The 25929-nt window shown below is 41.0% G+C and overlaps 1 protein-coding gene and 1 long non-coding RNA gene across 2 annotated transcripts in view; one reads left to right on the top strand and one right to left on the bottom strand.

Annotated features, from left to right (window-relative positions):
• The first annotated feature begins 1015 nt into the window (after nt 1-1015).
• ARHGAP35 (Rho GTPase activating protein 35) overlaps nt 1016-25929 on the top strand; it is a 69387-nt gene continuing 44473 nt past the window's right edge. The window contains exons 1-2 of the mRNA XM_034792996.1: nt 1016-4917; nt 21070-21214. Of these exons, the coding sequence (XP_034648887.1) occupies nt 1216-4917; nt 21070-21214 (3847 nt within the window). The 5' untranslated portion in view covers nt 1016-1215. The remainder of the gene's footprint in view (nt 4918-21069; nt 21215-25929) is intronic.
• Nucleotides 10958-17404, bottom strand: LOC117889133. Its single transcript, XR_004648408.1, has 3 exons — nt 17132-17404; nt 12944-12999; nt 10958-12616 (listed from the first exon to the last, which is right to left on the bottom strand). It is a non-coding gene; the product is annotated as an uncharacterized LOC117889133 (long non-coding RNA).

Below are 25929 nucleotides of genomic sequence, written 5' to 3'. Positions count from 1 at the left end.
TTCCCTCTCCTCTCCTTCCCTTGGGGGTGGATGGCCTTCCTCCTGTCTCCAGAACTGACTCTTATTTCTCCCCTTCAAGTCTCTGTCAGGCTGACTCATTTTTCCTGTGGAGTACTTACTCCCAGGCTTTCTAGGGCGGGTTGCTCCCTTCTCCAGCCCTCACCCTAAGGCCCTGTGCAAACTACAACTTTTAACTGAGTTTGTAACCTTTAGTGACATGGCTGGCTTGTGGTTTGTGCCAACACACCACAAGATATGGCAGTTATAATGATGGCTGGGTAAGTAGTGTCCATCGTGGCTAGGCTAGCCTGCGGTTAGTAACCGTGGAAGTTAAATGTTTTGTCCTTGCCAGAGGCCTAGGCTGGCACATGTTATCCTGTAATCAGTCTGTCATAGCTTTTTGAACTGGGAGCAGGACCCTCACCTGTGTCTGTGTACCTGGTTTGGGTGGTCTTCCCTCCTGCCAGCTGGTGTGGTTGCCTTTTATGCTTATCTTTGTGCATGTTCTCCAGGCACTCAAATCCCAGTTGAGACCAGAAGGAGAACTGTCTAGTGCACTGTTACAAACTTGATTTAGGCACATGGTAGGTGCAGATACACAAACATAAATGTGATGAAAGAAAAATTGCTTCCTGGACACAAACTGAACTGTAACTTGTAACTGGGTGAGGTGATCTGCTTCTAACTGATTACAAAATCATGGTTGAGGTGGTAGCATGGTCAGAGTACCTCTCCTAGCCTAGTATTCCCATTTGTTTGGGTGACCAAACATATACAGCTAAGCACTGGGACTTCTGGGAGGTGGCAAATGAATGTGAAAGTCAGAATAATAAGATTGAGACACTGCATTGATAAAATATTTTAAGGAACAGTTTACAACTAGTTGCCGTTTGTGTTTGTGATTAAATGCAATGTATTAAACTGTACTGACCGAGTCTTTCTTGAGTTCAGTTCTATTCGTACTATAATTTCAGAGCTGTAATACTGATTATTCTTTTTCTTTTTCCTAGGGGGAAATGCAGGCTATCCAATTATGAGACTCAGTGAGAACTGAGCTGCTGCTGGTGCATACGGTATGGGAACAGCAAACTTCATTGCCCTGGCAGTCCGCCTGGATTGATAACTGTCACCCCTCCTCCAGCAAGCTTTGAAATTGCACGGAGTACTGGAAACACTAATCCTCTCGGAAGCAGTTGACTGTGGCAGGATGTGTGGATGATGATGATGGCAAGAAAGCAAGATGCTCGCACTCCCACCTACAACATTAATGTGGTGGGATTGTCCGGGACAGAGAAGGAGAAGGGGCAGTGTGGCATTGGGAAGTCTTGCCTCTGCAATCGGTTTGTGCGGCCTAGTGCAGATGACTTTCATTTGGACCACACTTCAGTTCTCAGCACCAGTGACTTTGGAGGAAGGGTTGTCAATAATGATCACTTTCTGTACTGGGGGGAAGTTGGGCGTCCCCTGGAGGATTGCGTGGACTGTAAAATGCATATTGTGGAACAGACTGAATTTATTGACGACCAGACTTTTCAGCCACATCGTAGCACGGCCCTGCAGCCCTACATCAAAAGGGCAGCTGCAACCAAACTTGCATCAGCTGAAAAGCTCATGTACTTTTGCACTGATCAGCTGGGGCTGGAACAGGACTTTGAACAAAAACAAATGCCAGATGGGAAGCTGCTGATTGATGGCTTTCTTCTCTGCATCGATGTTAGTAGAGGTATGAACAGGAATTTTGATGATCAACTTAAGTTTATTTCAAATCTTTACAATCAACTAGCAAAAACAAAAAAGCCCATTGTGGTGGTCCTGACGAAGTGTGATGAAGGAGTGGAGCGGTACATTCGAGATGCACATACTTTTGCCTTAAGCAAAAAGAATCTCCAGGTTGTGGAGACATCTGCTAGATCCAATGTGAATGTTGACCTGGCTTTCAGCACTTTAGTGCAGCTAATTGATAAAAGTAGGGGGAAGACTAAAATTATCCCCTACTTTGAAGCTTTGAAACAGCAGAGCCAACAGATAGCTGCTTCAAAAGATAAGTATGAATGGCTGGTTAGCCGCATTGTCAAAAACCACAATGAAACATGGTCGAATGTCAGCCGGAAGATGCAGTCCTCTCCAGAATATCGGGACTACGTGTATTTGGAAGGAACACAGAAAGCCAAGAAGTTGTTCCTACAACATGTCCATCGCCTCAAGCAAGAGCATATTGAGCGCAGAAGAAAGATGTATCTTGCTGCTCTTCCTCTAGCATTTGATGCTCTTATTCCTAATCTGGATGAAATAGATCACCTGAGCTGCGTAAAAGTAGAGAAGTTATTGGAGACTAAGCCAGATTTCTTAAAATGGTTTGTTGTTCTTGATGAGACCCCTTGGGATGCTACTAGCCATATAGACAACATGGAAAATGAATGCATTCCTTTTGACCTGATGGAGACTCTGCCTGCAGAGCAACTTTATGAAGCTCACTTAGAAAAGCTGAGAAATGAGAGGAAAAGAGCAGAAATGAGAAGGGCTTTCAAAGAAAATCTGGAGACTTCCCCTTTCATAACACCTGGAAAACCATGGGAAGAGGCTCGTAGTTTTATTATGAATGAGGAGTTTTACATGTGGCTGGAGGAATCTGTCTATATGGATATCTACGGCAAACACCAAAAACAAATTATAGAAAAGGCAAAGGAGGAGTTTCAGGAACTGCTTCTGGAATATTCAGAATTGTTTTATGAGCTGGAGCTGGATGCTAAACCTAGCAAAGAGAAAATGGGGGTCATTCAAGAGGTTTTAGGTGAAGAGCAAAGATTTAAAGCTTTACAAAAGCTGCAAGCCGAGCGAGACGCCCTTATTTTGAAGCACATTCATTTTGTGTATCACCCAACTAAGGAAACTTGTCCTAGCTGCCCAGTTTGTATAGACTCTAAAATCGAGCACTTGATCAGTTCCAAGTTTATAAGACAATCCGAGCGCAATCAGAAAAACTTGCTTTCTGATTCCAATATAGATAGGATCAATCTAGTTATTCTTGGCAAAGATGGCCTCGCACGTGAACTAGCAAATGAGATCCGAGCTCTGTGTACAAATGATGACAAGTATGTGATAGATGGTAAAATGTATGAACTTTCCTTGAGACCAATTGAGGGTAATGTCCGACTTCCTGTTAATTCTTTTCAGACACCAACATTTCAGCCACACGGTTGTCTCTGCCTTTATAATTCGAAGGAATCTCTATCTTACGTTGTGGAAAGTATTGAAAAGAGTAGAGAGTCCACCCTTGGCAGAAGGGACAATCACTTGGTTCATCTTCCTCTGACACTAATACTGGTTAACAAGAGAGGGGACACCAGTGGAGAAACACTGCATAGCTTAATACAGCAAGGTCAGCAGATCGCCAGTAAACTACAGTGTGTCTTTCTTGACCCCGCTTCTGCTGGCATTGGATATGGACGTAACATTAATGAAAAGCAAATCAGTCAAGTTTTGAAAGGATTACTGGACTCGAAGCGTAACTTAAATCTTGTAAGTTCTACATCTAGCATCAAAGATTTAGCAGATGTTGACCTTCGAATTGTTATGTGTTTGTTGTGTGGAGATCCTTTTAATGCAGATGACATCCTTCTACCTATCCTTCAGTCCCAAACCTACAGACCTTCCCAGTGTGGCAGTAGTAACTCAGTTCTACTTGAACTACCAATAGGATCACACAAAAGACGGATAGAACTGTCCATCCTTTCATACCATTCCTCATTCAGCATTAGGAAAAGCCGGTTAGTCCATGGGTACATTGTGTTTTTTTCAGCAAAACGTAAGGCGTCCTTGGCTATGTTACGTGCCTTTCTTTGTGAAGTGCAGGATATTATCCCTATTCAAATTGTGGCACTCACAGATGGCTCAATAGACATTTTAGACAATGACTTAAGTCGAGAACAGCTGACTGAGGGACAGGAGATTGCCCAAGAAATTGATGGAAAGTTTACGACAATATCCTGTAGCCCGCCTCAACATAAACTCGAGATCTTTCACTCATTCTTTAAAGATGTGGTGGAGAAAAAAAATATAATTGAAGCCACTCATATGTATGATAATGCTGCTGAAGCATGCAGCACGACGGAAGAAGTGTTTAATTCACCTCGGGCTGGCTCACCTCATTGTAATTCAAACCTTCATGATTCAGAAGAAGACACTGAGCCACCATCTTACAGCCCATTTAGAGAGGACACATCCATGCCCACTTTGCCCAAAGATCATTCTAAACTGTCAATGGAACTGCTGGAGGGGAATGATGGTCTGTCTGTCTTTTCTGTTATGAGCACTTTCGAAAGCAAGCTGAACAACAAAGTACCTCCTCCAGTGAAACCAAAGCCCCCTGTACACTTTGACATTACAAAGGGGGATCTGCCTTATTTGGAACAAGGGCATAGAGATGGACAGAGGAAGTCTGTGTCATCTAGTAGTTGGCTGCCTACAGATGGTTTTGACCCTTCTGATTATGCAGAACCTATGGATGCTGTGGTCAAACCAAGGAATGAGGAGGAAAATATATACTCTGTGCCTCATGACAGCACCCAAGGCAAAATCATCACCATTCGTAATATTAACAAAACTCAGTCTAATGGCAGTGGTAATGGTTCAGACAGTGAAATGGACACAAGCTCTCTGGAACGTGGTCGAAAGGTGTCTATTGTTAGTAAACCTGTGTTGTATCGGACAAGATGTGCAAGACTTGGGAGATTTGCCAGTTACAGAACCAGTTTCAGTGTAGGAAGCGATGATGAGTTGGGGCCCATTAGGAAGAAAGAAGAAGACCAGACATCCCAAGGATATAAGGGGGATAATGCTGTTATTCCGTATGAAAGTGCAGATGGAGAAGATCCAAGGAGAAGGAACATTTTACGAAGCTTGAGAAGGACAACAAAGGTAAGATGCTAATTTCTGGCTTTAGAGTTTGAGCCTTAAAATATACCTTGGATTGTAGAAGTCTTTTTCCTTCATGAGAAAAAAGCATACACTTTCTAAGAACAGAGTAGTAGGGGAACGGTTGACTTAACTGGCATCAACCTCACAGATTAGACAACCCAATTAGTATGAGCATTAAAAACTGGGCTCAGAATGACTCTTTAATGGTCATTTGTATACTTCATATATTTTAAAATTGTCCCTACACGTGTTCTTAATTTCTAATTTCTGACTAGATCTCTGTGAACTGTGTGTGGAGGAAGGTGGTAGAGAGTGGGGAAGGAAGATGATAGTAAATAGTTCACCATCAAGGAACATCTCTCTTGTGTAGAGAGATCCTTGTATTGCACCTAAGTAAAAAATATTGTTCCTAATAAGTGTTATTTTATTTAGTCTTAATAAAGTTTCTTGCAGAATACTGTTGGGTTACTTCCTTAAGTTAAATGTTACAATCTAATGTGATTGAAGCAAGAAATCGTTTAATAGTAAGACTGATGCTGTGCCAAAGAAAACCTAAAGTGTTTGTTTTACTGTAGCGAAAGCGGTTGTCTAACATGATTGCCCATCCTTATTCCGTACAGTTCTTGGGATAAGTGTGCCCCCTTCTCCTCCCCGGCCCCCGAATCTTTGAGAGCAGTGTCACTTGTAACCATTTTTCACCTTAACCCTCCCCCCACATAGCTTGTTCTCATGTAGGTTTCTGAGGGTGTAGAAGGGTGAGTGGCCCCAGCTGCCCAGTAGTTACTTTTGTCCACTGAAAACAGAGCGAGCTCAGAGCATGCTGTTTCTTGGTGCTTCCCTCACCCTGTGTGTAGTTTTGCAGGGGTTGGGGTGTATAATTGACTGGTCTGAAGATTCAGAGCTTGGGTACCAGAGGCCCACTTTTCCTAAGAGTGTGGGGCTTGTTGCGGGCACCTCTGTAAAGAGAAGGGATGAACACCTTATGTTATGTTGCACGGTGGTCCTTCTCCTTGAACTTACTATGGGGAAATGCCAAAGAGTACAGAATCAATAATGATGGAAGATGTAATCTTTGGCTTGAATACATCTTTATATATAGAATAAATGGCAACGATAGATTTTATGGAGCATGAAAAGGAGGCAGGAGACTTTGATGACTACATAACAATTGGTGTCAAAATCGAGTCCTTAAAAGCACCTTGCTAGCAACTTTTACAGCCTTGTTTTTAACTTAATTTAGTCATAGAGGAATAAAAATTTAAATTCTAACTCCCTCCTTTGTCCATTTGTCTCCATACCTGAAAGTATCCTTATCCGTGGATATAATCCTACAATCATGAGATGATATCACATGTATGCTTTGAGATTAACATCGCTATTGTGTAAAAAAAATAAACAGGTTTATCAGTATATTTCTTCGCTAAAAAAGGAGTGCTGACGAGCTTAACATATATAGTAACGAGAAGTTAACATGAAACGACTATATTTTGATCCATTGCCAACAATTTTGTGCAAATATATTGGTATTAGTATAGTATGTCCTGGTTAGAACTAGCTGCTCCTGTTTCCCCCCTTCTGTTCTCTTTCAGTGAACCCCTTCAGGTGTCAAGTCTCATGCCTTTACCTATCCCAGGGTGGAATTCTGCAATTCTTCTACTCTTAGACTGGGCCCTAGGCTACAGTATCCTGCATATCCAGCAGGTGTGACTGAATTTGGGTAACCTGTGGTTCTTCATTTTGGGAGTCTGTGACCAATGGTATACAATGATTAGACAGGCTTCATAGAACCAAATAATTGTTTATTTTAACATTTCCCAGAACATTTAGACAAAAAAGATTTTAAAATAGTCTGCATGCATGTCTAGCTTAGCTAAAGGCATACCCTTCCCTGACAGTAACTTAGGCCTCCTAGCTTCTTCAGACACCCTTAATGGGGTGTCGTCCCAGTTGGGTTTCCCTGAACAACTACTTGCCTCTTGAGAGAGAATTCCTTTTTAAACCTGCCAGAGTTCTTTTGATCTCATGTGTTCTCAGGCCTTTTCCTGTCGTGATTAATACTAGTTTTGTAGGCTAGCTGGAGAAGAGGCAAAATCTTCAAAGATGATAATCCTGGCATTGTTCCTTTACCACCCTCAAGTGTTTGCGAAGAGGTGGCTTATCTTGAGCAATTCTTTCCCATCCTGCCGTTTTTTTCAGAAAGTCTCCTGTTGCAGTAAATCAGGACACTCAAACAGTCCTAAATTATTATGCAGCAGCTCTGAATGTGTCACAAAGTACACTTAGCTAAAATCAAGAAGGAACCCCTCTGTGGTTCAGAACCTGAAACGGGAGAATAAACAAATGCAGAGGAAGATAAAAAGGCTTGAACCCAGAGAGACCCTAGAACTGAGGGTATCTAGATTAGGCAAGTAGATGCTGTAGGAATGGTTCTTCAACATTCCTTTTTTAAAAAACAGCCTAAGGTGCTTTACTTATCTCTGTTATACTGATAACGCTAGCTAGGTGCGGCCATTGCAATCAGATTTACTCTTTTCCAGGGCGTCTCCCCATTGAGAGACTGACAGTCACAGTGTTTGGTGCCAAACTCCTTTGGCAGTGAACATCGATCTCTTTTCCTGTCACGTTTTGGCAGTCAAAATTCCTCCCCCATATTTTTATCCATATAGGTGGGGATGTTGGGAGTATCGAGTAGTGAGTGTAGTTCTCCATTGCCCCAAGACCGATGTCTTTGATTTTGCTGTGCTGTATGTCTCAGGCAAATTAGCAGGAAGTTGAGAGACTGGAAAACGAATACTTCAAAGTTCTTGAACCTACTAACAGAAAATATCACGGAAGCAGCATGGCTGTACACCTGTTCCAGGGGTTCTCAAACTGGAGGTCGGGACTCCTCAGGCGGTCGCGAGCTGTCAGCCTCCAACCCAAACCCTGCTTTGCCTTCAGCATTTATAATGGTGTTAAATAGATAAAAAAGTGTTTTTAATTTATAAGGGGGGGTCGCACTCAGAGGCTTGCTGTGTGAAAAGGGGTCACCAATACAAAAGTTTGAGAACCACTGAATTCAGTTGAAACCAGTTTGTACAATTGCCAAATTCCTTTACTGAATTAGACAATAAACAGGACTTCTGGCTTGCTGGAGCACAGGTTTCTTGAAATGGCCCTATGACTAGATATTAAATCGACATATTAAAAACTACCTTATTCAAAAGGAACTTAAGGTGGGATTTTCTGAAGTACCTTGTTTGTGGTAAGGTATTTAATTGTCAGCATTGGGAACTGAAATATTTTATCAATAGAACAGGTAGAACTGAAATAATTGAAGAGTGCCACATAGCCTTGTATGTCCACTTTACCTCAACCCTGGTATGGAGGGGGTTACCTGTGAGGGCATTAGTGGAGTTTAGTCTCTTCTGCACTCTCCTTTTGAGTCTGAAACCATCTCATTTGTGACAGAGGTTTACGGAGATTCCTGTCTACTAGGAATTCGGCTGAGACCCACAAACTCACTTTGCATATTTTGAAAAGGCATTGTGTTCCTATGAGGTGAACGGTGCTGTAACCGATTTTGTAATCTTTTATATGCAATTATAGGGTTTTTTGTTACAGAGGTGCTTGTTGCAACTCCATAGTTAAGGCGGAGTTCCAATTTGCACTTAAAGTAGGATTTCCACTGCTTTGATTTGTAAGTAAAATGTGTTGGCTTTCCCTTCACCCTCCCACTTTCCTGGTTCTTATCACGCAGACAGCAAGCAGCAAAAGACCAGAAGTCCGAAGCACAGACAATGAGATGTTTTTTGGGGTTAGTTTCTAAGCAAGCATATTCCGAAGCCCTTCACACCAGTTGGGCGTATCTCTATACGCCGGTAGTCTATTCCTCAGTGTTCTGCTCCCAGCTCTGACGCCGCAGAGCGTTTACCCGTGTCCCCCTTCCCACCTCTGATGCCGCAGAGTCTTGTCTGTGTCCTTGTTTCCTATTCCTGTTCCCCCCCCTTAGCAAGCATGATTCCAATTTCGCAATATCTTCCCCAAGCTAGCAGCACTAACTCTGAATACGCTATGAATTTTCTGAGAATTTACAAGTAAATCCATTGATTAATTTTGAGCTACAGTTAGTTAATTTGAGTCCATTAAGAAATTTAACATCTGTAAGTCATCTTTGTTTCAAATGATCTTAACAATGAAATAACACACTTCAAACTTCCCATGTAGTTAAAATTAATTGAAATCATGGACATAGGCTATATTTGAAGAAATTAAATTGTAATTAAGATGAGTTGTATCAGGCTCGGGTAACCGTAAATGGGGTCATTGTGATGTTAGATTACTCAACCAATGGCCACCCTTCCTCCACAGCTGATTTCTGTACAGCAGTTCTATTGCATATATTGACTCATTGATTTGAGGCTCTGTGGTCTCTAGTCAGAGTTCTCATCAGTAGATTGTGGTCCAACCAGCACTGCTCTTTAACGATTCCATGGTGGCATACTAGCTTGAGCCATCAGAGTTTGTAAGGCTCCCCATGCACTGCTTTCTCAACTCCACTGTGCATTCAGGAAGTACTGATGAACTGAGGCGGGAGTGCAGGGGAAGCTCTTAAAGCACAGACATGTTGGGTTTTACGGACGGGGCTCTCCTTGTTCTCCCTTTACACAGCACTGATCTCTGCAACACAATCTGCAATGCCCTTTTTGGTTTACAAGGCTAAGGGATAGATTCAGCAGAACACTTTGGCAGCTTTGTGTTACGCAAAGCTGTTGTTAAACCCATATCCACTGGCTTGTGAACTCTGGCTACATTGCACTGTTTTCGTACACCAATGAATCTGCCCTTTAAAAGTCAAAATTAAAACAAAGTAAGGTTGATACTACATATCTTGGAATAAATAGAAATCTTGCATGGTAGAATTCTCTTTGGGCTTCTTTTTTAGTGTTTGTGTATGACATTTTAAAATTTAAAACTAAGGAAATTTCTGGAAACGCGAACTACATTAAGAGGCGAAGATTTATAGTGTGTATCAGTAATTTAAGGGTAAGAAATGTTGTTGTAATACTGTTGTAAATATCCAAAAATAAAGTATTGTAAACCCAGGAAATTAAAAATTAAGGTAATATTTAAAGGAAGTCAAAACATGTTAAAGAAAGAAATGCATAATTAAGGCACCTAAACAGCCTTAGCTCTGCTCTGTAGTAATGCTATGATAGGTAAGAAATATGAAAAAACAAACAAACTGAATTTAATCTGGGACCATATACCCTAAAATGCCTTAATCATAATCAGAGACAAGGTGGATGAGGTAATATTTTATTGGACCACCTTCTATTGGTAAGAGACAAGCTTTTGAGTTTACACAGAGTTGCTCTTTTTTTTTTCCACAAAGGTCAATTATAGACTGATCACTATCAGTCCTCATCCTCAAAGGAAACCTGCACAATACTTTCAAAAGACAAGCCTGGGAGCTTACATTTATAACTTTGCAAGACACTAAAAATCATGGTCTTAATAATGACACTGGATTTATGTCATTTTATAACAATCTGTAATCCACTTATTCCCCTTTTTGTCCTGTGTCTATAGGGATGTTAAAGGGTCGCTTCACCTTGAATAGTCCTTTAGAATGTGGTGTCTACTTATACTACGCTATCTGTTCAACCTTGTATTTAGCTGTGACGCTCTGAGTACCTTTCCCAGACCTGAGGAAGAGCTGGTTGGTCCAATTAAAGATATTACCTCCCCCACTTTGTCTCTGTAATATCCTGGGACTGACATGGCTACAACAATACTGCATACAAGGATAGAAATGTATCCTATAAAGCTAAATTGCTACTTTTAATAATATGTAGATCCCAAAATTGAGACTTAACCCTTTATCTTCCTCCTTCAGGCTTCCACTTTCCTCATAATTCATGAGTAACATATCATTTACTAATTAGATATGTAGGATAATGTACCCAGGAGCTGAGACTTTTGTCTGTGCATTTCAGCTTTACGGGTTTAACATTGGCAGTATGATATCTTATTAAAACAAATGCCTGTATGGTCAGTGTAAAAAGCACAGAACTTTATAAGCACAGCAGAAAGCAGTGGATTACTTTTTTAGAGTCTGGAACATCTTAGGGACAAATAATTTGCAATTAAAATTTCTCAGACTTAAACTTCCTCATCCCAGGAGTGTTACCAGTGAGCATGCAATGATTTAAAACTAATCAGTTTTCAGTTGATTGTCCCGCATCTTTGAGAAAAATTAAATATAAGCGTGGTCCAGATCTGGGATTGTGCCATAAATCAATAGGCCCTTGAATACTACGGTATAGAAATGCCTGTAAATAAATGGTGGAGTATCTTTTGAGGGCATGTATGTGGAGGGAGGGGAAGAATAGAGACACAGAGACCATGTATTTAAAATGCCGATTTGAAGGAGTAGTGTAAGCGTAAGTGATGAAAGTCCACTGTGTGTATCTAAAAGAGTTGGTTTTTCCCAGCGCCCACGTCAAGCGGTCAAAGGGCTTGGTGTAAGAATAGCAGATCTAGCAGGAGCGCACAGTGTGCAGAATGCTAATGGGGGAAAGGGCAGGAAATTCTCTGACTTCTCAGCTAATTGGCTAGTTGCTATGAAGCTGTGAAATTTACATACCAGGTAATGGTTTCACTGCGGACGTAAATGAAATATCTTAATTGCACTTCTAATACATCTATCATGGTAGTCATAGCTGGGTGTGTTTGTCATGATTTCATTTCATTCTTTCTGAGCTATTTTGAAATCAGCCTGTTGTCTGCTATATCTACTTGATTTCAAAATGAATTGTGTACATTTCAGGACTGCTCATGAGGGCAATGCTACCGAAAGTCTCTCCATGCACCGCCCTCTCCCTCCCCCCAGTGTGTTTTAAAGATAGTTCATCAGAGGAGCTGTGCAATTGATTTTCAGAAAATACTGGTGAGCTAGAGAAACCGTTCTCCCAATATTCCTTTGGAAATCCAGATGCATAGCCGTGCTCGTATGGCCTTGCCAGTAGTACCTCATCTTTAGTACGCTCTTCTTTGAGTGAGAAAGTATACGTCTTACTTGCTGCCTACCTATGTGTTCCTTATCCTGTAAGGATGGAAAACGTGGAGTTAGTCCTGAAATAAGAGAATTCCCCCCCCCCCCCCCCCAAATTTTCATATTTTCATTTGGAGAGTTGTGAGAATTATGAATAAACAGTAGCTGGTGAACACTCAGGTTTCCCTGCCCTTCAAAAGATGGTGAATTTTGACAGACAAGTTGAATGGTATGAAATTTGAACCTTGTGTAATCTTACAGCATGGAAAAAATTTTTGTTGTTGTTGTAAGGAACTATAGTGGTTTGCAGTGTAAACACTCTCTCGCACCAATAGGACTACAGCTTTGTTCCTGTAACGTGAAATTATTGAGAAGGCTATTCTTCAGTGATTATGTAAGGTCAGTGCTGCTCCTTGCTTCAAATTGAACTTTCCACACAGGTTTTGCCAACTTGGGCTGTAGAAGATTGTTCTTTACAATGAACAATAATAATAGCTACTAAATGGAAGGGTATTCTCATTCTTTCATCCTTAAACTCTTGTCTTCTTAAACAATGTTGCTACTGCTTTGCAAAACAGTGGGGATTTCATACTTGCAGCAGCTGTCCCTTGGCAAGCAGGGTAGGGTGGTATACTTCTTTTCATTGGCATTGGAGCACTGTTCCTAAAAACAAAGGAGGGCTGAATTGGTAGAAGTCTTGTACAGTCTGAGGAACTGTTTTGAAGTGGAGAGGTTTTTGCAATTTTTAAACCTTTTCTTTGTATTGTGCGCTTGCTTTGAATTATAAAAATAGAATATCTTTAAAAAAATCTGTCAGCGCTTAACACCGTTGGGAATTAAATTAGAATAAGAAAAAGCCTATTTTTAGAAAACTATATTCTCTATTCTAAGACCCTCAATAGCATGCAGACCTCTGACAGGAAACCAAGTTTTAATTAAAAAGGAGGTGAACTTCCTCAGTTCTTGACCTATAAGGTGAGACAGTCTTACCTGGGTGGGAACAATCTCTGAGGTGCATGAGAAGTGCTGATACGGAGAGCTCCTTTCTGTAGGAAAAACATATATTCATAGACCTGCTAAACTGTGCATTGGTTTAAATGGACACATTTTAGTAATTTAGGTGCAGAACTCAGTGCTTAAATATTGTGCAATAAGTGCTGTAAAAATCGATCACAGATGAAAATTTGAAGTATTTTTTAACTAGATCAGATCACAGGACAGGGGAAATCTCCTCCAAAACCCATTGCTTATAGAATACCTGGATTAAAAAAATGTTTTGTGCTTGGCTATCTCAGAGCCAGCAGAGGGAGCACAAGTTAATTGCCAAACATAATTACTAGCTCTTGATGTTGATGCACAAACAATTAAGTAAATTGAAAGGCTTTGTTAATTTCAAGCTCCATTGGAAACACATGGAGAGAACCTCAAATATTTGCCAAATAGAAAATGGCAAAATTAATAATTTTTATAATAATGACAAATAATCTTTCAAGCTTCTCAGAGGGAATAAATAATGGAGTAAAAATACTTGTTCTGGTGTCCCTTTTTTAGTAACTTACCCATTACATTTAAAGTGTTAAACTGCAATAGCATGTTACCCTGAGGAATTCCTGAGCTGGCCCCAGTCAGTGCTCTGATTCTTTGAGTCAAAATAAAAACTTACCTCAACTCATCATTCTTTGTCAGATAAGGACTGTATTGTGGCAGTTATTTTCCTGAGGTAAGCTCATCTGCATTAGATAGATACACTTGGCTGTAGCAGGTATGTGCATAGATTTTTATGGGCAGAAGGGCCCATTGTGTTCATCTAGTCTGACCTCTCGCATAACACATGCCATAGAATTTCATCCTGTGCTTCCTGCATCCAGTGGTAAGTTGTTCCAGTGGCTAACTACTGTTTGTTTGGTTTTTTTTAAAAAAATGTGCCTCATTTTCTGGTTTGGATTTATCTAGCCTCAACTTTCAGCCGTTAGTTCTTGTTATGCTTTTGCTTGTCTAAAGAGCCTTCTACTCAGATATTATCTGACTGTGGAAGTGCTTATAGAACATGACACAGGTGCTTCTTAGCTTTCTCAATAAGCTAACTAAAGCTTATTAAATCTCTCTGTAAGGGATGTTTTCATGTGGTTCTCTGGTCCATTGTTTATGCAGGTAGTAACTGTGTTATTCTCCTTTTACAGATGGTATAAATTAGCCCAGAGGTTCTGGCTTGTCCAAGGTCACATAGCTAGTTGTCATTTTGTTTTCCTGGTCTTAAAACGAACATAGTAACACTTACACACTTATTGCTTGGTATAGATCTAAAATGAAGGTTAATGCTCCACATTTTCTAATCTGTTGAAAGATTTGTATAGCGATGTTGCAAAATCCATTAGCTATCCCTGAAGAACTGATTGAATCTGGCAAATAGAAAATAGGAAGACTTCAGTTAAGGCATCGTGACCTCCATCTTCAAAGATCAAGCTGCTAATAAGAGGATCAAATTCCCTCTAATCTTTTTTTAGTGACTCATCTGATACTAGAGTTTGTTTCAGGGCAGATTTAGTTCATTTCTTTGGGCTAAAATGATATAATAGAGCAAAATATACACTGGCACGAAATCCAAGACAGGAATGGATAGAGGAGAGTGTTCATCAGCTTTTAGAATTTAAGTTTGGTAAGAGGCAAATTGTGCTTGGCATTTTAATTAGTTCTGCAAGTTTTGTGTTGTTTTAACATATTCCTGTTTTGTCCTGCCAGCTTTTTAGTTGTTAGCCTTCCTCACTCTGCCTTTTCCAGGAACAAGCAGATAACATTGAACAAAGATCCCTCCAGGTACGGGGGAGAAAACAGTTGGTTCATGAAATCCAAGCTTCAGGCATCACAAGGGGCTTGATCATACCATTTCAATTCTATCTTTTCATGAGTGTTCACAGAGGCCTTTGAGACCGTATACCTAATATAATCCATGCAATAGTGCATTACTTAAAGCATACAGCATCTGCACCTTCATGAGGCCAACTGTCAGAGTAACATTTCCAGTGTTGGCTTCTTTAAAAGAGAACTGGATAAATTCATGGAGGTTAAGTCCATTAATGGCTATTAGCCAGGATGGGTAAGGAATGGTGTCCCTAGCCTCTGTTTGTCAGAGGGTGGAGATGGATGGCAGGAGAGAGATCACTTGATCATTATCTGTTAGGTTCACTCCCTCTGGGGCACCTGGCATTGGCCGCTGTCGGTAGACAGGATACTGGGCTAGATGGACCTTTGGTCTGACCTAGTATGGCCGTTCTTATGTTTTACTAGCCTTTCAGTCACTTCGATTTTCATGATACATTTCTTCTTTCTTAGCATCTTCCATAGTCTGCAAGTTTTCTGTAGCTGATTCAGTACTTGGTGTGATCACAGTTGGTAAGAGATGATGTAATTTAGTTCTAGCTACCTTGTTTTAATGCAACAGAACTTTAACTCTGTAGATTTTAACAATGGATTATGATGCTTTTCACCTCTAGGTTACTGGTTTGAATCCAGCCCAGGATGATAGGAAATTTAGCATATTCCAACTTCAGTGGTCCACATGAAACAAACAAATGGACCTTTGGTCCAGCCCCAAGCAAGGATGTGTTTCCATATTTCACAAATCATCATCACTATTGTCACTAATTGGCCTGCAAATTGGCAGTCTCATTGGAAGCGAATAATTGAATGACACACTGAAGCTGAACAATCTTTCTGAATGCGAGAAATAGTTTATTCAAATCAGGTTTGAGACATTCTCGGGAGTCAGCTTGTGTTACTGCTGTCTGTACTGTAAGTAGAAAACATCAGTCTCCAATATTACCAAACCAACACCTTTCACCAGCATTAAATTCACTTTAAAAATACAATTATTTATTATTTGTATTATTGTTGTGCCTAGAAATCCCAGTCATGGATCAGGACCCCAGTGTGCTAGACACTGTACAAACATAGAACAAAAAGACGGCCACTGACTTTTTTGCCTAGTAAGAAAGTATTACTGTGCTTTTTCCTCCTCTTTCAGTTTCAGGCTGGCATATGTGGAGTTGAGTAGCCCCATTTGCCCACACTGGAAGAGTGCCTAGATTGATTAGGATTGCAGGGTGCCAATTTTATTCTCATTTGGTGTATCAGGTAAAGCATATCAGCACTGGAGAGTGGTACTGGTAACTAGATTCCAGCATCAGTTCCTCACAGATGTCTAGTGGGAAAAGGTAGCTCTGCTTGTGACCTCCTTACAAGTTGGTTGTGATTGCAAGTTGAAAAAAGCTGCCAGCATACTTGTAGTCATTGCTTAACCCACTCTTCAGTCCTCATTTACATTTGTATCCGTTTTCTTTCGCCTTTAATCTTGTCGAGTAATTAAGTAGCTAAAACCTCATCCCAAAATGTAAGTCTTGCCCAAGTGAATTGCCTGAAGTTTTGCCTGATGTGGTTTAGATGCAGAGATGCCATCATCTATGTGATGCTTCTTGGCACTTAACCATCATTCCCCTTTGTTACAGGGAGAATGGGCAGCTTTTCCCTTAACCATCAGGCTGTTCTGGGCTGCTGTTAGAATTCTCTCCATATTCCTGCCATCAAAGCGATGCCATTGTGTCAGTGTATCACTCTGTGCAATCTGATCAAATCCTTCAACACGCTGGGGCTGTGCCCTTGCAGTTCAGCTCAGTTGAGCAGAAACACTATTTTTTGCCAAGTTCCAACAGATCAATGAGTTACTTCAAGAATGCAAAGATCCAAATAGTTCTGGCTCTCAAGGTAATTCTGTTCTCTGAACAGCTACCAGACTCTGCTTTATTGCTTTTTTAAAAAACAAACACAACCTCATATACCATTTTGTCAGCTATGTACCATACTGTTGTCCAAAGCATAATACATTAGCATTTATTCAGCACTTTGTGTTTTCGTGTTCTGCACAGCCATTAATTAATCCATCCTCACTCCTCTGAGATAGCTAAATATTATCCCCATTTTACAGATGATTAAATATTTTTAAAATAAAGACAGCTATGCTTTTAAGTCTGTGGAGAACTCTCAGCAGGATCATGATATAATTGCTTCATTAATAGGGAGTACAAAGCATAACCTTTGAAGCTTTTTGTCAGTTACCCACTTCTAGTTCCTGGTCCTTTGTCTGCTTTCCACTTTCTCTCACTCTAAAGCCGTTCTCTACTTTACCTGTTATGGCAACTTCCAGAGCTTCTGTTTTGAGAGGGGAAGAACACTGAAGAATGTGCTGCTTCATTAGGTGCTAATAAGTGGGTTCTCAAGCCCTTCCTTGGAAAGCAGGAGTATTGTCATTGCTGCTGCTTGCCACAAGTACTCCTGTTCTTCTTTTTGCGGATACAGACTAACACGGCTGCTACTCTGAAACCTTTATTCCTTGTCTCCCACCCTTTCCTGGTCTCCGTCAGACAAGAAGTTGGAGTCCTGGAGCAGATTCCAAGTGAGTCTCCTACATAGCAATGCAGGCATAAATTATAAATATCCCTGTATGCAGGCCTTTGTTTCTGGCAAGGTTCTTAATGCTGAGACCCAGCCAAGACACCTGCTGTTTTTATAGAAACTGTCAGCGGGCCTGAAGTGCTGTGAAGAGCCCTTACCCTTTTAAAGACCAAACAATTATATTCTCTCTGAGCAGGAGATGTGTGGGGCAGGCAGTTCTATTGTATGAACTGGACATGCTTTTTTGTAAGTACAATTCTTGGTGGTTTTTTTTTTAGTGAATTCTAAAAAATAGGTAGCACTGACATGCGTCTGTCTTTCTAAAGACTTAATTTATCTCCTTTGTAGAGGCTTTGTCTGATTTGCTAACTGAGAATTAGCTGCTGTAAATGAAGATGGATGTTGGGATGATGTTGCTTTCTTCTTGCTGAGTGCCTGCTGCTGCTCTCTAACCCTTTTAATGGTTCCCTAATGAGTGACACATGCCCAGCTAAGGGCAGGGGACTGTCCATTAGACATCTGGCAGGTGGCACCGAAGGGTGACGTTTCCAGCTGAAATTTACAAAGTAACCCTTTTATTGCCTGAAGTTCTAGAAGGGTTTCTACATATGTTGTAGCCTCAAATTTCCTTGATGCCCTGACTTTGGTACACACTGCATCTAGTCACAGGCAGCTAGAGATAGAGCTACAGGTTACACCATTCTGTTGCCTTTCGGCTGAGTCTAAGGCCTTGTCTACACTGCCACTTTATAGCGCTGCGACTTTTTTTCTCAGGGATGTGAAAAAACACACCCCTGAGTGCTGCAAGTTTCAGCGCTGTAAAGTGGCAGTGTAGACTGTGCACCAGCTGGGAGTGCTGGTACTACTCCCCTCGTGGAAGTGGGTTTTTTACAGCGCTCTCTCCCAGCCCTAGTGTTGCGTTTAACCATGTTTAACATTGCTAGTGAAGACATACCCTCACAAACTTCTTTAGAAATCTGCTAGGTCATCAGAATTTGCTTCCTGTAAACGTTTATCAGCAGTTCCTTTCCCCTTTATAGTTCATCCAGCTACTACTACTGAGGAAGGAAGGGAGAGAGATTCATAGTTCTAGTATTTGTATTCTGCCATCATTCTGCTGTGCTATAAATCAGTGGTTCTCAGTGAGGGCCCAGGGCCCACAGGGGCCTGCAAGCAGGTTTCAGGGGGTCCGCCAAGCAGGGCTGGCATTAGACCTGCTGAGGCCTAGGGCAGAAAGCGAAAGCCCCCACCACCTGGGGCTGAAGCCCAGGGCTCCAAGTCCTGTCACCTGGGGCTGAAGCCGAAGCCTGAGCAACTTAGTTTTGCCGGACCCCCTATGGCATGGGGCACCAGGGAATTGCCTTGTTTCCTATCCCCTAATGCTGGCCCTGGCTTTTATATGTAGAAAAACAGTTGTGGCACAGGTGGGCCATGGAGTTTTTATAGCATGTTGGGGGGGCCTTGAAAAGAAAAAGGTTGAGAACCCCTGCTATAGATGATTAAAATGATGTACAATTTGAAAGCTTTCTAGTGATTGGAGTCATCCCAATTACAGCTTCCTGTCGTCTCATTGTTGGATCTCTGACTGAAACACCGATTGCAAACTTCTTCTGCATTGAAGAGGTCTCTTGTTTGTTAGCCCTGTCCAAGCATAGTGTACCGTACTTCATAGGGTTATTTGGGAAAGATGAGGATCTTGTCATCTTGGCAGTTGGACGTAATGAAATTTGTATTGAATTTCAGTAGATCTGTGAGCTAGAGTATGGCAGTATTATTTTAGACAGCTTCCCAAAAGGGGTGTGCTGAGGTTTTTCATCTGATCTTGGAGCCAAATCTGAGAGGGCAGTGTCTCTTTTTCACCTGTTAATTTATTGCACAGAGCAAGCATGAACATAGCAAAGGGGCATGTGACAAACTGCACATCACAGACATAGTAGATGTGGCAAGGGATTGACATTAGGATTGAGAACTGTAAAGTACATATATTAGAAAGGTGTTTCCCTGTACTGATCTGCTCACTTTTTCCTCACTTTCTGTACACAGGACCGGTACATGGAGTAGGTTACATTACAATTGTTGTGTGGGGTTAGCTTTAAGTATGGACAAGGTTTTCATTCCTTTTTTCACCACTTTTTTGCTGCTAAATTTGTCACGTGATACCTGTTCTAAATTTGCTGTTTGCTTTTATTGGCACAAACAAGATGCTGTGCCTGTTGCACAAAAATAAACGTTTCTCTCATTATTGCAAACTCAGTATTGTTCTAATGTGTCCATGTGTGTCACCACTGCTATGCAGGAGGAAGTTTTATAGAAACACAGACTAAACAGGAAGTGATCTGTTCCAGCGGGGCGGGGATATAGACAATGGGGTGTGTGTGAGTTTCTTGGAGTCACATGGCCCAGCATCTGGATAGTAGTGCTCTCTAGGGAGGTTTGTTCATGCAGCCACATACAGTTATTGGGCTTCTAGAATTACAGTTCTATGATATTGCAGGTCAGGAGTTTGAGTAAGAATAATCAACTCACCAGGGCTCAAAATCTGGACACCTGCTCTCCTAAGTTATTTTTGTCAAACTAGAAACTGTATGGAAATTGAGCCACCACTGATTGATTTTTTCCAACACTTCAACATCTGTGTCTTCCGCTAGATCTCCTACCATCTACCTCATCTGGAGAGAATGTTAATGCTTGTTTTATGAATCAGTACCTATTGAAAAGCATTTGACTAGCCAGCTTGCCTATTGAAAAGTGTTTGACTAGCCAACTTTTACTCTTTAGATGTACAAGCATTTCAAAAACAATTAAATGCACATAGTGCCCAAAATAAGTTGCAGGGAGCGTCTTCACTCAACCAAAACCATCCTCTCTCAATCCACCCTGCTTAAGAAAAAGACTGAATAAATGTGTAGTGGTGGGGAGGGAGGGACAAAAAAATTGATAGGGATGGAAAAAATTCCGATGGCTAAAGGGCTCTTCGTTGAGAATGCCCTTCCTGTGGTCCCCTGATCTATAAATCTGTGGACAGTAAACTCAGATAGCCCTGTTGATCTCAGCTATTGCAGCATCACTCAAAGAATGGAGATAGTTTCCTAGATAACTATAGCTCAAACCATAAAGATGGGACCTCGTAGTTTGAATGTATCTAGAAACTGGTTGGAAGCCTGTGCAGTTCTAGAGCACAGATGTAATGTGCTACCTACGCAGAACAACACTAAATAAATGTATCAGAGGGGTAGCCATGTTAGTCTGGATCTGTAAAAAGCAACGGAGAGTCCTGTGGCACCTTTAAGACTAACAGATGTATTGGAGCATAAGCTTTCGTGGGTGAATGCATCCGACGAAGTGGGCATTCACCCACGAAAGCTTATGCTCCAATACATCTGTTAGTCTTAAAGGGGCCACAGGAGACTCTGTTGTTTTTTACTAAATAAATGGGCAGCCGCTGAAGTTTCCAAGTGGTTTTAGGGTGTGTACACACTGCAGTTAGATACCATTGCTGGCCTATGCCAGCTGACTAGGACTCTCAGAGCTCAAGCTTACGGGGCTGTTTAATTGCAACCCATAGATATTTGGGCTTGGGCGTGACCCTCTCAGGGTCCTAGAGTTTATAATCCTATGTATGTTGTGGTATTTTTCTTGTTATATTAATTCAAGGACATTCTCTTCTACAGAAACCAAAGCCAAAGCCTCGGGCATCCATCACAAAGACTCCGTGGGAAAGTAATTATTTTGGGGTGCCTTTGTCCACTGTAGTGACTCCAGAAAAGCCTATTCCCATCTTTATCGAGCGATGTATTGAGTACATTGAAGCAACAGGTAAGAATTTCTCTTGGGGCAAGCATCAATGAGTAAACTGTCCACTGGGAGCTTGGTACAAAAGTCCTATAGTTTGTTAGGAAGTCCAGGATCGTATTACCCTTGAGGGAGAGAGGGTTATGAAAATGTTTGTATGCAGATACCTTTGTACATATTGGAAGACTGGGAATTACATTTTCCTTAAGCTTCCTGCATTTAACCCTTTAAGTAAGCCAGGTTACACTGCACGCTTTTGGAAATAAAATAAAATAAAATAAAATAGGTATTATACTAAAATCTGTATTACAAGCAATCTGATAGGTTAAATTGAAATGATTGTCTTTACAATACAGTATTAGGCTGTGAACCTGAATTCCCATTCCTTGCAATTTCAGCTTCCCTGATTTGTATAAGTAATTGACAAATAATTTGTCATTTCATGAGATTAGAAAATGAGACAATTTGCTCTGTTGGGATAAAGCTGAACTTTATTTTGGTGCCAATGTGGGCTTGGGTTTGTGCCTCAATCATACTACACTGAAATTGCATGCAGATACTCTAGGACCGTGCACTTTGCTGTTTTGTGTCAACAAAAAATAGCTCCTTTAATTTCATTTTGTTTGGCAAATGTATTAAGGTTTGTAATGCACTGAAGATGTAAAGTGCCATTCTTGTGATTTCAGAAATTTGCCAGATATTTACTAGCCACAGAACTAAATGTGGTAGCCAGAGAGTAATATGAAAATACCGCTCCCCCCCCAGTCAACAATGTCAAGGAGTGGTGTCCCAATGAGAAACCCAAACCCAACATCCCCAGTGTTGTCATTTTCTTCATAGCACTGGCCCTTAACTTGATGTGTGTGGCTAGGAAAATCTGATTATATACTGAGTTTAATTTTCTGTCTGGCTCCTGGAGAGAGAGGGATGGGGTGTTCTTCCTTCCCCCTTACAGATCCAGAGTGGAAGGGCATCAGGAAGGTTGTGTCTTTTTTACTTTGTTCATCCTCTCCCTGGTTCACACCCCTACTGTTGCTGCTGGTCTCTGCCTTATAGCAGAGTGAAAACGACATTACTTTGGCCTGCTTCACTCCGCTACTGTGAATTGCTGTGAGCAGCCGCAGCATAGATTAAGGGTATACCTGCACTACAGCTGCTGCAGTTGTGCTGCCGTAGCGCCATAGTGTAGACATTTCCTACATCAAAGAAAGGGGTTTTTCCATCAATGTACTTAATCCACCTCACCGTGAGGCAGTAGCTAGATCGACAGAAGAATCCTTCCATTGACCTAGTCACATCTACACTGGAGGTTAAGTTGACCTAACTGTGGTGCTCAGGGCATGAAATTTTTCACATCCCTGAGATATGTGCTAGGTCAACCTACGTTTTAGGTGCAGACCGAACCTCAAGCCTCTACTGTTCTTGAACTGTTTTTCAGGGTGGTAGGTGGGGAATCAGTGAGAAGGGACGGAGAGAAAACATTCACCTTTTACAACTCTGAGTCTGCCATAGGCATAAGGATTGGCATGAGCAGCCAGTTAGCAACCTGTTGTCATGTCAGCTGAACACTCATGTGCGTGATAAAGAAGACAGAACAGTAGAGGGGCAGTAGTGGAAGGAACTATTGTTCAAGTATAACTTAAAATTGATTTAAAAATAACTCCATTTCCCATCCTTCAGTATTAGTGAGTGTTCTTATTTGGCTTTTCCCTTCCCTGTGTTAATACAATAGGCCCCGAAATTATTTCTGATTCTAACACTTGATATCAATCTGTTTTCTAGGGATAGAGTTTTCCCATACCTAGTTCTAGTTCCATTTCTGGGGGAGTGACTTCTAAACCTGTCAACACTGCAGTAGGGCTGCATGGAAACATGCATTATTTTGGGCCTACTTGTAAATTTCCCCGTTTGCTTGTTCTGCCCCTGAAGTGCGATGCAAGGATTTAATTTTGGAAGTTTGTTTAATGGTTAGAGATTATCCTTGAATTCTGCAGCTAGGGTTGAATTGTACTGAAAGTCATCACAAGATTCAGTTCTACCATAACTTCTGTCAAAATTCCTTAAGTGGCAAAGAATTCTAGATGCCCTAACTCAGAGGTAGGCAACCTATGGCATGCGTGCCGAAGGCGGCGCGCGAGCTCATTTTCAGTGGCACTCACACTGCCTGGGTCCTGGCCACCGGTCCAGGGGGCTCTGCATTTTAATTTAATTTTAAATGAAGCTTCTTAAACATTTTAAAAACCTTATTTACTTTACATACAACAAGAGTTTAGTTCTATATTGTAGACTTATAGAAAGAGACCTTCTAAAAACATTAAAATGTATGACCAGCACGCGAAACCTTAAATTAGGGTGAATAAATGAAGACTCAGCACACCACTTCTGAAAGGTTGCTGACCCCTGCCCTAACTATATCTGGATGGTTTACTTGATTCTGTTTGAAACAGACTTTTGTGTGTGTGTGTGTCAGTATTTTTGATCCATTTTTCCCCCTCCTCTGCTTTTTACTTGCTGCTTTCAAAGCCTTGATAGCATTTGAGGTGGGAGGTGCTCTGAGTCTCTAGTAATGCAAATTCTTCTGCAGTAATAGCTATGCTCAAGATTACAGGCTTACACTAATGTGTTAGTACCCAACACAGTCAGGCTGTGGATTACAGTCTCTTTCCGTCTGGATTTATTCCCTCTAATCCAAGTGTAATCAGTAATGATTAAGTATCATTAAGTGTGGACGAACTGCCTCAGCCTGCTATTAACCCTGATAGCAACATCGGGAGTTGAGTGATGGCGTTAACACTCTCACTATTTGAAACTTCATGACAAGGGGGAAAATGCACGGACTTTTAATCATTCAAGGTCTGGGTCAAATGAAGCCTAGACAACAATCCAAAAAGTCAATTTTAAAGTGTGATATACTGACTTAGTTCCAATTGAATAACTCTTCAGTGTACGTCCATATGCTATATTTGAAAATGCTTCTTTAGACAAATACTTTCTTCTGTTTGATCTAGTTGTTAAATGCCAGCAAAGCTTTGCTGGAGTGCTGAAGAAAGTAAATCTTTGGTGTCCTATCCCCACCTTCTCAAAAGTCATACAACAGGGTAATGTGTACAGACAAAATAAAGCTAGTGACATGTATATCAGGTTTCCGACTTCATTTAAAATTAAGATCTCAAGTATACAGCACCTGCTTTTAGAATAGAGTTGTAGGTAGCACCCCTATAACTTTTACTGGTCCTTTCCATTATGCTGTTCCTTTGTTAACGGTCTTGGGGTTTGACATAATGTGTAGATGGAACTTAATATTCAGCTACCCTCTGTATCCTCTTCGGACACTGAGTTTGTAATGCTCTGATGAACTAGAAGGTGAAGATCCGACATAGATATTGAAAATCCAGTCACTGATATTTCATTTTCACTGATTTTTCTCCAGTAGGTTTGATTTATGAGCTTATCCCTTAATCCATATTGGGCTTCAGAGATGTCCTAATACCTAAACTACCTTCTCTGAAGAGCAGCTTTTTGCTAGACACAATTGCATTTTGGTCCCCATCTGTTCTAATTTTTTTCACAGTGGTGATATGGCTCCTCAGATTTGTGTGGTATTTGAATTGCTGTCAGGATTCATCTGTTGGAGTCTTTGCTTTGACCAATGGAAGCTTTTCTCTTGCTTGGTGATATGTCCGTTTAGCTTGAGGGAATTGCCATTTTCTCCTGAAGATCTTTGATCCTACAGCTGTGGCCTTGAATGGCCATTTTCTCTTGGGGGCTCTAAATTTTTCTACATATGTTTCAGCTTTGTTCCCTTATGGCTTATATGAGGGAAGAAAGGGGCAGCATCTTTGTTGCTTTGATGGTATAATTCAGGTATTTGCAACACTGGTGACCAAGACATCTGTAAAGACACAAGAATTTATTTTTCTAGACAGAGCTAAATTCACATAGTTCTGTTTCCTGCTCAACACCCAAAAGAGCAGGACATTCCTGAAGAGATTCTCCAGTCTGAAACCTGAAGTATTCTGCATGATCAGAATTTCCTAGGTTGCAGCTTATCTGTGTGTTTGTATGGGGGAGCATCTTTGGCATTGCAGTCCAGCTCTGTCCACTTAAAGTTCATGAGGGAAAAGATATTCTCTTCTTGAAACATTTTATAAAACATGGTTTCTGTCTGTTGCATGTGCCTATTAATTTCCCTATCAGTGATACAAGTTCTAACATTTTTAATTTATTCACCATACCATATCTCTGACAGTTTGTTTATACTGCAGAGGAATGCAGAAATTAAAAGGAAAAATGTACCTGTGGAGAAGTGGTCAGTCATTTCAATTACAAATGATTGAGTTCTTTTGTTGTTTGTTGTCGTTGTTGTTACTATAGTATTGCAGTAGTGCCTACGAGTTCCAAACAGCAATCAAGGTCCCATTGTGCTTGGCACTGTACAAATGTATAACAGAGATGGTCCTTGTCCCCAAAAGCTTAAAATCTAAATCCTTTAGTGAAGGCAGATTTTAAAAGTTGCTACACAATCTGCTTTGGCTTGGCTGGAAAATTAAACTTGTTGCTTTCTGGGCAGGGGTAACTGCTCTTGACCTATCTGACTATTTTGATCGACCAGAGTAGCTGAAAAACCCAGGCTCCATCTCTTCCCAGTCACCATACACCTGTGATCAGAGAGCTAAGTCAACACATTCAAACTAATGTTCATCACCTTCCCATCTGCCTTCTCTCACCAGAATAGCAAC

The sequence above is a fragment of the Trachemys scripta genome, chromosome 16, assembly GCF_013100865.1.
Source record: "Trachemys scripta elegans isolate TJP31775 chromosome 16, CAS_Tse_1.0, whole genome shotgun sequence".
Lineage (NCBI taxonomy): Eukaryota > Metazoa > Chordata > Testudines > Emydidae > Trachemys > Trachemys scripta.
This window is presented reverse-complemented; position numbering and strand designations above follow the sequence as displayed.